Source organism: Sinocyclocheilus rhinocerous, unplaced genomic scaffold (assembly GCF_001515625.1).
Source record: "Sinocyclocheilus rhinocerous isolate Xijiao unplaced genomic scaffold, SAMN03320098_v1.1 scaffold2423, whole genome shotgun sequence".
NCBI classification, from domain to species: Eukaryota; Metazoa; Chordata; class Actinopteri; order Cypriniformes; family Cyprinidae; genus Sinocyclocheilus; species Sinocyclocheilus rhinocerous.
The window spans coordinates 669,425-682,381 of record NW_015634501.1 but is presented as its reverse complement, the minus strand read 5'-3'; the positions used below and the strand labels follow the sequence as shown (position 1 = coordinate 682,381).

General features: G+C 36.4%; 1 protein-coding gene across 2 annotated transcripts in view; it reads right to left on the bottom strand.

Moving 5' to 3' along the window:
- Nucleotides 1–12,755, bottom strand: part of LOC107745721 (fibronectin type III domain-containing protein 5) — a 40,913-nt gene extending 28,158 nt beyond the window's left edge. For both annotated transcript variants that reach the window (XR_001640626.1, XM_016559665.1), the window contains exons 1-2: nucleotides 12,559–12,755; nucleotides 2,491–2,606 (exon numbers count right to left, since the gene is read on the bottom strand). Coding sequence is in view for 1 of the 2 variants with exons in the window: in XM_016559665.1 (XP_016415151.1) it covers nucleotides 2,491–2,606; nucleotides 12,559–12,637 (195 nt within the window). In the remaining variant the exon portion in view is untranslated. The remainder of the gene's footprint in view (nucleotides 1–2,490; nucleotides 2,607–12,558) is intronic.
- Nucleotides 12,756–12,957: the final 202 nt, after the last annotated feature.

Here is a 12,957-nt window from a genome sequence, read left to right as displayed (position 1 = left end):
TGTCATCTAAAGTATAAGTATGTTTATTTTACAAATTTATTTTCTAATCCATTTTCTAATTATTTCAAATTTCTTAAATATTAAAATAAATACAATTATATCGGCTTTATATCAGCCACCCTGCTTTCCAGATATCGGCATCGGCTGTCAAAAAACTAATATCGGTCGACCACTAATATTATATAAACATTGGTATTTAAGTGAAAGGAGGACCATGTTCTTGTTTCTTTATGAGACGTGGTTTTATTTAATGTTAATATAAAGGCATATTGTGCGTCACAGCATTTAAATCTGTGTCTATATTGCATGATAAAACCTTAATATCAAACCTATATAATGAGATTGGAAATTTTAGAGAAATGCGTAATAAATGCATTACACTAACTAAACCCATTAGATCTACTGTAGATTTAGTCGACTAAAACTAAAACAATTCAGATGACTAAAATATGCCTAAAACTAAATGGCATTTAGTCAAAAGACTATGACTAAGACTAAATCAAAATTTGCTGTCAAAATGAACACTGCTCCAAAAGCAAACACTCCGTTCAGTCTCCAGACAGACATTGTTTACCTTGAGTGGGCCACTGCAGGGGACATGATAGAGTCATTACAGCCTCACCATTACTGTGCTGCAGTGTGTCATTGCCTTGTGTTGTGCCCCCATGGTTTTATTATGAAAAATTATTGTTTAATAGGTGCTGGTGCCCTCAAAGGAACTGGTCCTGGCAGGGAAAGATGCCGCCGCTGAGTATGACGAACTGGCTGAACCTCAGGGTTTTCAGGATGACCCAGAGTAAGAACCACCTCTGCTGATGGATACTGAGAGCAGATGAATCAATTTAGCTCATAAATTACCAAGAAGATGAGATTGCAGTAATACAGAGTCTGGGGCACAGACTTTGAATAGGTTATTTATTTATTAATAAGTAGGGCTGCATGGAGCCTGCTTTGAATTTGAACATCAGTCGTTCACTAAGTTTATCACACCCCCATTCCTGAAATATCTTTGGCTATTTTGATGATGCTTTCAGGTACCATATGTCTGATTTTCTTTCTTCTGCTGAACACAAAAGAAGATATTTTAAAGAATGTTGATGACCAAACTGTTGCTGGTCCCCATTGACTTCCAGTTGGCAACCAGCAACTGTTTGGTTATGAACATTCTTCAAAATATCTTCTTATGTGTTCAGCAGAAAACAGATGTTCAAATAGGTATGAAACAACTGAAGAGTGAGTAAATGATGACAGAATTATTATTTTTGGGTAAACCATTCCTTTAACACATTTAGCTGTATTTAAATCCATTCTGTGAAATTCTGCAATTTAATAATTAATAATAATTAATTATTAATAATATATGCATTTAGCAGACGCTTTGCGACTTAGTGCATTCAGGCTATACATTTTTTACCAGTATGTGTGTTCCATGGGAATCAAACCCACGACCTTTTGCGCTGCTAACGCAATGCTCTACCACTGAGTCACAGGAGCATTAAATTTAACTTCAAATAAATAAATTGCAAATGACCCCCATGAAACCCAACATAACAAATACCTCATGAAACTTTAGATATTGTTTCTCTTTCATTTTTCTCTCTATTCTGTTTGTGCATGCATCAAAAAAATGAGAGAATGGAGAAATAGTTCATATCCAGTGTGATTTGATAATACTGTTATAATAGCTGGGTTATAAGAGCTACAACTAAAACCATAAAAATGTCCTTTTTTGAAATAAAATAAACAATAGCTGAAATAAGCAACATTTCCCAGTTGCTAACTGGGAAAATAAAACTAAAACTGAAATAATAAAAACTACAAAAAAACCTAACACACTAATACACAACATCAGTATCGAAAGTATTAGTACAAGATCCACCTATCCTACATGTTTCACTCAAATGCATCTTCTAATAAAAGTAAAATAAGTTTCACATGCTATTTAATGTTGACTGTAATAATGTCTTTGTCAGATAAGATTTAAAGTGTGCACTAATAAACAGTGCTACTGGCCCAATTCATTCTTGGTGAATTCCCACCATACTTGTGATAAGTGGTTGTGATAAGAAATTCATGAGGAGATAAACAGTTAACACACACACACACACACATATTCATGCACACTGCAGAAACTCTGTCTCGCTCAGTTTGGTGACAAGCTGTAATGGCTTTGTACTCCAGCAGATGGTCACTGCAGTCCTTATTACGGAGGTCTCCACAGTGACTGCTTTCCTCAAATCTGCTTACACACACACACACACAAACTAATGCATGCATGCATAAAACATTTACAGAAAGCTCAAGGCCACCTAAAATATCAACAGCATGTGCCCTCGAAGAGAAAGCAGCCCAGTCTACATCGACACATAATCAACATGCTTACACAAGCATTCCTCCATGATACTGCCTCATTAAACTTGAGTTATGAGGTGATTTTGCCGTGTTTTGCACATGTAAGGACTCGAAATTGACCATAAACTGGTTCAATACCTGCTGGGTGATGGCGAACCCAATGACTGGGTCTCCCTCCAGAATGTCCCATGTCACTATGGCCGAGTTCCCCTCCAGTGCTTTGATGGTCACATTGAGCGGCGCAGATAAACTGTCTGAGGATGACAAAAATAAAATACATAAAGGGATAAAAGGTGCTGATGTGACATACTGCAAGACCTCTTGTGCTTACAGTCCCATATTCATGATAAAAAACATTAAACCTGCAGAAAATGTGCTTGACTGTGCGTTGCATGCACTCTCTACATATGAACTTCAAAGTTCATGTTTGCTTATTTTTAATAATGAAACTTAAAATACTGTAAAAAAAAAAAAAAGAAAAGATTTTTGATTGTTGCAAAGGTAATCATTCTTCTATTTTAACTCTTCACTGTGTATGGTAACAATAATGACTTCATTTAGAAAGATATCTTTTCATCAGAAATATATCATATTTTACCTTTTACTTTTAGCTTTACCGGAAGCAGAATGGGCCAGTTACAGTCATTTGTGTCGTTTATTTAACCATTTAAAAGAAATAACAGTGAGTAAAATCACTGTCCAGTTGATAAACAGTATATTTAAAATATAAAAAGTTAATCTGATACCCTCCACCTCCCCCAGCACCACCTGTCTAGATATGTGTGCAGCAGCAGCAGCATTTATTAAATGCTCACTGAAGCAAGTCTATTGGCAGTATCAAGTCCAAACTTTCTCTGCTGCAGCAGTGTGCATAGTAGATCTTGTCCGCCAAGAACAAATACATAAACATTGCCATATCCGTCACATTTTAAAATTGATCTGAGAGTTGTCCTGATTAAAACAGAAAAGTTTTCCTTTGTGCTGGAACACAACAGCCTGCCATACACAAGCTAATTGCCTATATAAAGTAAAACAAATAATATACTGTATGTGGAATATATACATATACTGAAGCGAAATTGCAGTTCTCATTTGATATCATCCTTATAACTTATTTCCAGTTCATGTGTTGCTAGGGTGTTTCTATATGGTCACTTGAATTCATAAGACCCAGAACACCCAAGCACAACTACACAGCCCTGATGTTCTTATTAAGATATTCCAGTGGTGTAACTTTGCTTTGAAAAGTGGTGGGGACACCGCGCAACTCGTTTTGCTAGTTTTTATATTTAATAACCTAATTTACTTGGGGACTGGGTTTACACTCTAAAAAACATTGTTTGGACGCAACAAAAAAAATTACACAACAGTTTGCATCAATTTTTTTGAGTTAAGGCAACTTCTTCTGAAATTAAGTTCAACTAATAAACTATATTGTGCTATATATACTTAGAAAATTGTGTTAAAACTAACAATTATTAAGTTGAATACTCATAAAAATTAAGTTGTTCCAAGTAGTTTTTTCACATTGTTTTAAATTTGATTCAATCATGGACACTGGTTACAAAAACTACTAAAATATTATTTTTTGACAAAACAACACTTAATACTGCCAGGAAACCAATCTTTTAGCATTTACATCCAAATACCTTCTGATTATTATTATATTAATCAATTTAATATAACGTGCGACTAGTTGACTAAAAAATCTTTAGTAGAGGGCAGGCTTACTTAGCACAAAGAAGCTCTCCATTTTTTAAATACAATGCTATATCGCCTAACGGCATTACGAAAAGTGCGACAGCTGCAAATCACGTCGTTATAGCACTGCACGAGTTATGCATGCGTAAAGGAGTCAAATGTTTTTTTGTTTTTTTTATCACCCTAATTAGATTATGAAGAATGATTTGTTGATCTTGTTTTCCCTTTTAATACATACCTTCCGCAATATATTTTTCAATTACTTTCAAAAAGTGGTAGGGACAATGTCGACCCTGGCAAAAAGTGGTGGGGACATGTCCCACCCGTCCCACCCGCAAATTACGCCTATGAGATATTCTCATGCATGTGTTCAGTTGTGAATTATGATGGTAGTACAAAATTATTTTCACTCCAAATGGTTCATTCTGTCTTCTCCGTTATGTCATTCTCTAACTCTTTTTCTAATACCGAAATGAACAGTGCGGTTTGGCTGATGGAAATGCCCCGATTCTTAGCTCTATGTTTGCTCTAGATCAATATTTCCACTGCTCTTTACTTTTATTTATTGTGTGGGAGCTCTTAGATTGTTATCTGAACCAGCCTCTTTGTCTTTGATGGTCATCAAACAAAGAAAATGGCCTGGCACAGCCTAGAGTACACAAAGCCAGCCGCCGTTTGGCCATTGGGCATTTTTTCATGAATTAAATGGAAATGGTTTGCAGCGAAGACATCAGAAGTTGTGTGTCATCACTTGTCAGAATGATAATATGCCGCTACATAAATCGGTGCGTGAAGATCTAATCATCAGTAATGTTTGTTGACTACAGAGTGATATGGTTGTCTGCTTAACGTCATCCATCACAATGTAACAAATTCACACCCTGCAGATGGGAAATCATGTATTTAAAGGGGATGACCGACAGAGAAAGCCAGTCATCCCTGAGGACACAATATGTCCCCCACTGGGCAGGGTGTGTTTGGAACAGTCATACATTACACTTTAAATAGGGGAGTAATGTAACATGCATTCAGAAACATGCCTCAGTAGTTTATTGATGCCTATGAGGAGCGCATTCGCATCCCAGAATTCATGGTTCATGAGTTAGTTTGCCCCAAAATGTAAATTCTGTTATCATTTGCTCACCCTCATGTTGTTTTGAACCGCTTGAACCACTTCCCCATAGAACACAAAAAGAAAAAGAAAGCGTTCTTTTCCATACAATGAAAATTAAAGGCAAATTAATGGCCTATGTGTTATATTCACTAAAACTATTAAAAAATGTTTTCGTTAATTTAAATAAACTGAAATAAAATATAAATGTTTGATGAAAAACATAAAAATTAAAAAATGATGTATTGGTAACTAAATGAGGAAAGTTTAAGTACTAAAATTACTAAAACTAAAACTGAAAAAATAAATAAAAATAAAGCTAAATATAAATACTAAAAAACAGAATGACAAAAGCACATAAAAATGACTAAAATGTAAACAAAATTAAAATGAAAATATAAAAATAAAAGTTAATTCATAATTTTAATCAATACTATTATAGTATATAAATAATACTAAAATAACACTGTTTTTTGAAGTCAGACAATAGCTTTGTGTAAGGAACAGACCTAAATTTAAATCGGTTAAAATGACCGATTACAACACGGCAATGAATATGCTGAAGTGAAAAGGAGATTTGAGATCTATGGTGGAAAATGCAATTTTCAGTGAATAACAACTTAAATATTGGTCTCTTCCTCACATTAAACTTTTGTATGACTTCAGAAGAACTCTTAATATACTGCACAAGTCATATTTTTACTTGTATGTATGTTCAGCTTTTGGTTACTATATGCTTTCACTGTATGGAAAAGAGCAGCTTGAACATTCTGCTAAACTACTTCTTTTGGTTTGCATGGAAGAAAATCACGAGGATTTGGGACAACATTAGGATCAGATTTTCATTTTTGGCTAAGCAATTCCTTTAAATAAGAAATAATTAGTTAGAATTTTTCTTATTCCAGTTTAAAGCCACTATAATCAAGCCATTTGTACACATTTCACCTTTAATGATTGGATGTGTTTTATAATTTGCCTTTTATTTTGATATTTTCCAAAAATCTTCAATACCGGGGCTTCACCTAATACTCACCGGCGAAGCCTTTCAACTTAAATTATGCTCTTAAAGGTCCCCTGAAATGCTTAGAAACACGCAGCGTTATGCCCCATTCACACGGGGCGTCAGCGTTAACGCTTGACGGAGGGCGATTCTGAAGCTTGGTGCTGACGCGACCGTCATAGTGACAACAGCCAATCACATTAGTCTTCTGGTGTTGCATGAACGCGATTGGCTAGCGTCTGCGCAAGGGTATTTGCATAAGGCGATCTGATTGGCTGACGCCTGCGTTGGTGCTTGAAAAGTTGAAAAGTTTTCAACTTCTGCCGCGAGCATCAGACCCAACGCGACGCGGCGGACCCACAATTCATTTCGCCAACGCTTGACGTCACTCCATCCAAAGTAAATGAGAGGCGTTGACGCTGACGCCCCCGTGTGAATGGGGCGTTACTCTATGTGTTGACGTCATTTTAACTGAAACAGGAAGACAGGGCGGGACATATCAAGCAGCCCCGCCCCTTTTTAAAATAGCCAATAGCGTTCGTTTATATCACAGCTTGGGCTAGAGCCGTTCAGAGCCGTTGAGCTCCGTAAAGCTGCATTTGACAGGGTATGCCAGCCACAATCTCATCCATATTGCTATAAAATATAGCATTCTGTATAGAATTTTAATAGCTCCGATACATTTTGTGGTCTGCGCTGACTCGCGTATGTGATCCGCTCCGTGCTATCGTGTCTCTGGAAGAGAGCATTTGATTGGACAGAAAGTTTGATGAGAAGCTGAAGTACGATGTGACGTCAAAAAAATCGTTGAGCCGTTTTGGCGGAAGTGACGAACTGCAAGCTTTGAATGCTTATATCTTCTAAATGCGAATTTTGTCACTGTTTTGGAGCACAATGCCTTATAGATAACCTTAAGACTAACATATTGATACTAACACCCAAAAAAATTTCATTTTGATTTCATGGGGACTTTAAAAACGAATAAGGTCAAGCTGCCTCAAACACATTTGTTACCACCACTAAAGAGTTGAGGTTTCAGACATCATGTTAACACATACAGTACATTAATGTAACCTCAGGAACCTCAGGCTGAAGACGTTCATTCAGTCTTTCTGGATCCCATCGGTTGGTAATGGCTTCTCTCATGAGACTCATGTTCTATAGGTCCTTGGCTTGCAGCCAGACAGCAAACCTTTAGTGTATTAGCCTGTCTGCAGAGACAAACGTGATTTGAATGTATGGACTCTCCGGGTATTCAATCTCGCAATGAGCACTGCTTAGGAATACCGTCCCCTGGAAAAGTTCATGCGATTCATTTTTCAAACTGTCAAACTAAACTCACAATCACATTTGCTAGTCGCCCTTGTAGGAAGCATGAGCGTTCTGGTTCCTATGTGTCTGAGAGGTGTGCAGTCAGGTGGGCAGCGGTGGTCCGGTGATACTCTTTACCTAGACCTGCAGCCGTGATCTAGGGAGCCCTGGCTATGAGGTGAATCTCCTGGCTTGGCTTAACTGTGTCCACGGTCCCTGGACATGGCAGCCCTCGTAAATATGTAGCTTAGTGCTGCCATCCCACAGGAAAATTGGAGGGATATTTATTGGTGTAAATTTTGGTCAGGTAAAGAGTAACCCGAAGCTCATTTGATGGAGAGAGGTTGTGCTATTTTGTTTCAGAGTAAATGCAATATTTTTTTGAGTAGAGAAATATTTTTTTGTGTTTATATGAGGCCGTCAGGTGCTGCAGCTTTTCAAAATCAGATCACAAGTCTGAATTTGATCAAAAAAGTATTATGGTGCAGCAGAAGAAAATTGTACATGACGGATTTTACAATTTTGCATTGCTCCTATGATGAGTGTTCAAGAAAGAAGACTTTCAGAAAATATACCAAAAAGAGGCAAATTATACAATATGCCCCATCATTAGAGGTGAAATATGTAACTTCTCATAACATCTCTTATTATTAGAAATGTTGAAAACAGTTGTGCTTCTTAATAGTTTTGTGGAAACTAATATATAAATATTATTATTTTTAATACTAATATTATTTTAGGATTATTTGATGAATAGAAAGTTCAAAAGCATGGCATTTATTTAAAATCTTTTGGAAAAAAAACCATGTAAAAATCTTCACTTTGACTTTTGATTAATTTAATGCATTCGTGCTGAACAGATTTACATTTTTTTCTTTTTCAGATATTAATTCCAAACCAACAAACATCATTTCCAAAAAATCTGCCAAAATCCAGCTGATGCTGTGCATTCAGATGTGACTATAGTTTGGGAACAAAATTTCCAAAAGTGAGCTATATCTGACAAAAGCTTAATTTGGGGACATTTTAATTGGAAAATCTTTTATTGGAGAATCAATAAAAATCCTTTTTCTTTTCTTTTGTAAGGTTTATCTTTAGAGTTACAGAGTTTGTCTGCTGTATTATAATTAGCTTTATATAAAAACATAAAAAATCTATTGTATGTCCTCATTTAGTGAAGGAAATGTTTGCGTGAGTCAGGTTTTGGTGGGGACCAAATGGATGGTAAAAACTTGAGTTATTTAAATTGTAGAGACCAGCCAATAAGCCTAATAAACACTAAATCTCGTGTTAATGGGAATCGGAAAAACACAGAAAGGTTTCTGTGAGAGTTAGGGTACAGAAAATATCATTAGTTCAGCATAAAAAATAATAGAAGTCAAAGAAAATCCTCACCGTGACAGGAAAAAAAGTGAAAAAGTGAGGAAAACTAGCAGCTTAGACCAATGTTTCATTATTTCCTTGACTTGCGAGATTATTTCTCACTGTAAAGTAATTTAGCAAAAGCTCCCTTATGAGGAGGAAAAACTGAGCCGCTGATTAACAATTCAGTGATGTCAGAGATGACAGGATGCAGTTTGGCCTGAAGTCTGTAAACGGTTTCACAGCTCAAGCTGACCTCTAGACCGAGAATATTTCACCCTTGAGATTCAAATCCCAGTCTCTGATCCAGAGACCCATGGCCTGCTTCAACTCAGAGGAAGTGATGCAAACAGCTTCCCTCCAGCATCTAATAACATCTTAGCTTGGAGTCTGTGCCCCATCTGACCGCCTCTTATTTTCAGATACTTTTGACAATATTTTGTGTGAGAGTAATATCAGCCAGTGACAATTCAACTTGCTAATTTTGTGTGATTAATTATAAAAATAAGATTACAGTCTAAAAATTAACACATTTAATCAAAACCTACGACCCCACAAAAAAAAGACATTTTCTTTCTGTATGAATAACACAGGCTGCTGCAACAAGTGTTTCTAAGGAAGAGCTAATCACTAGATTTTCCAAGTTTGAAAGATTCATGGCATGTTTGAAATAGATTCAGAATTCTGTCTGACACACAGCATGTGTTCACACTGCACACAAATCTGATTTACTTGGAAATGTTGTCTTTTCTCATGTTTATCATGATGTCTCGCTGCAGTACTAATCACACAATGCCCATGAGATATAAGCAACGTTTCATGAATAATTCATGCATATATATATATATATATATATATATATATATTCAGTAAATATAGCAGAGAGTAAAACTGTAAAATACATTAACCACTGCACCACAGTTCCAAACGTCTGAGCAATTCAGGCTTCATGTGCCGCACCAAACTACATTTATACACATATGACAAACAATATATTGACGTGTCTTTTTCTTTGTCTGTTCAAGTATTGCCAGTCTTAATTGGGGGGCTTTTATCAGTTAAATATTAATTTATATGATTAATCGTGATTAACTCGACAATTTTGTGCAATTAACATTTGACTGACTGACATCCCTAATGAGTCAAAACAAAACATCAGTCTGATAAACTGATATATTTGCTCTAATATGCAATGCACAGGAGCGACTGGCCCCACTAAACAACATCAGACTCATAAAATATTCACAGTGTCCTCTCGTAGCTTTGATGAGATGCCTGACACTGTCAGATGAAACAAACATGTGAGAGCGAGGAGCGAGGAACTCCGCGTTGCACATTGCGGGGGCACCTCTGCCTTTCATCACAGGCGTCATAACAAAACACACCAGGCCTGTAATAAGACCAAACCCTCTAAAGTTGATCAGTTATTCTCTGACATGTTTGTTTCACCTGCTTCCTCTGTTGCTTCTGTGTTTGAAACTGTGTTCTTTTCATAATGGTGAGGAAACGTCACTTGCTCTCTTCATTAATAATCCTCCGTCCTGCATCACTGCCAGAGCCTCAGTATAAAGACGTATGGACAGAGGCTTTGTTGCCTCTCTAGACCACATAAAAGAGAAAAGCAGAGTGAAAATGGTTCGGTGTGCTTTGTCAGCCGTGGATGTCTATTATAGTTACATACCGTATATAATGTTACACATTAACAGCCACTACACCGTAATCACGCAGCACACGCTGTGCTCTTATTTCCACAAACAGAGGAGTATGTTTCCACATCCCAAATTTACGTCTTGACAGATATATGGCACAGCCATATCATTTCACAGCAACTTTTATGATACACTTCTATTTCTACACTATTATAGCAGTATATAATTTTCAGATTGCCAAACAGGTGCCGCTGAAGTGAAATAGTAGACTGTTTTAGCAGACTGCCCTCCTTCACCAAACAACTGTAATAGAATGAAATTGCAGGTGACTTCCTCTAGAAAGCTATACATTTAAGTCCTGTAGGTTTCTTGATGGCAGCGGTTTATTATGCGATTATCGTAATTTTCTGTTACATTAAAAATCCGATCATGTCTTGTCAATCAAAAGGGGGCGGGAAAAGCATTTTCTGAAACTCGCTCAGTGTATAAAATGTCTATTTTTATTTTTTTAAATAAAGTTATATACAGAATGCAAGCAATATAACAACATTCAGTGCTTGATCTCATCCATTATATCATCAACAAATCTGTCTACAATGTACAGTAATCACAGTAATAATGGTGCATGTTTGGTGTTACAGATTCACATATACGCTGAAAAAGGGTAACCTAAAAATCATAATATTTCAATTAAATGGGTGTATTCTAGTCAAAAATATCAGTCTAAATACATGTATAGCAAAGCTACTTTATATAGGTTAAATCATGTAGAAATGGCTCTTAAAGTAACAATTGCAGGTTACCATTTCAGGCAGCATGACATTAGCAAATTCAAAGTAATTTCAGATGCACTCATTTTCATGCCACTACCAACAGAAATAAAGCACACATGTGGACCAAACTGCTGAAAACTTGCTCATTAGGACAAGTTATTGTTATGAATATTTGCATTTACATTTGCCACTGCATTCATGCACCCTAATATGTTTTGTAATGGTTTGTAATTTGTTTCAGTGTTAAAATTGGCACTGGTTTTAATAAAAAAAAAAAAAATTAATAAAAAAAAAAAGGTTGAATGTGCATAACTGTGATAGTCATTAGTTTATATCATGCAAATTGTTCGCACTGTATTTTCCATATCTAAGCTTTTTATATTGAGAAATTGAGTTTTAAAGCATTTTACAAAAGTAAATTATTATAATTTATTTCCAAGCTGTGTAATTACTTATCGGTATTTTAAAACAAGATAAGGCTGAACAATCCAAAAAATGATATTGCCAACAATCTGATATTGTTATCTGCATACATCTTTGAAACAAGCTAATATTTTTAGGTTTTCAGATGAATAAAAATAATAAAATGCCATGATTCTCGGAATATATCAGGCCAGAGAAAAAGCATACTAACATCGATATTAAATGATACATTGCTTTGAAAAATTCAATGAATGGAGAAAGAGCAACGCAAATACGATTGAAGGGAATGGATTTGCGACGTTGACAATTAAAGTAATCGTTATTCTGCTGTAGTTATTTAGCTGTTCTAGTTATCAGATCGTTTCCCATTTAACAAATGAATTCAGTATAGCCGACTATAAATGTGTCTGCGTCCAGACACATTCCCTAAATCCCAATGCACTAAAATGTGATCTATTGTGCATTCAAACTGTCATTTCTGTCTGGCGACCAGGTTTCTGCTGTCTCTGTGAACAGAATCAATTAGGATCATATGAATTGTTCACAGCATTTACATGCAGTCTGAACGAACAGTGGAAACCCACGAGCGTCTTGTGCTTCCCAATAGAGGGCTGAACAGGTAGTAGCGCATCATTTATTCATCTCATACCCGCAACCTGTCTGTTCTCTGCCAATGTGAACATATCAGAATGCATCGCACTATGCATACTGTTTGTAGTTAAAAGATAAAACCGTTGCAATTCTGTTCATGCACGCAGAAATAGTGTAATAGGGGTTTATGTCTGTTTCTATATCGTGCGCAAAAAGCCCATAAATGACCATATATAATAATGACATTCCTTACAAAATGAGTAGCCTACAATCACGCAAACTTACCGGCATTAACCGAGGATACGGAGATATAAGCCAAAAACAACAATAACAGCGCAGCGCACGAGCCTTTAATTCCCCACATCCTTCAAGTAATTCTTTACATTCTGTTCGGAAGACGTTGAATCCCATTTACTCGCAAGATTTTTAAACGTATAAGTCGGCGTCTATGTGTTTAACATTCACGACTGGTTGCCGTCTTTACTCCTGCATCAGTCCAGAACAGCACTGACTGGATCTAAACTCCGTACTTGCCGCAGAAAGTCGACATGAGAGGACTGCGTGAGCCCATTGGATGGCATTGGTCACTGTTACCAATGGGACATAATGCATACTTACTCCAGGGGGCGCTCGGTGGCTCACAAAGCCGAGTCCTCTATTGAAACTTATTCAAATTTAAGTTGG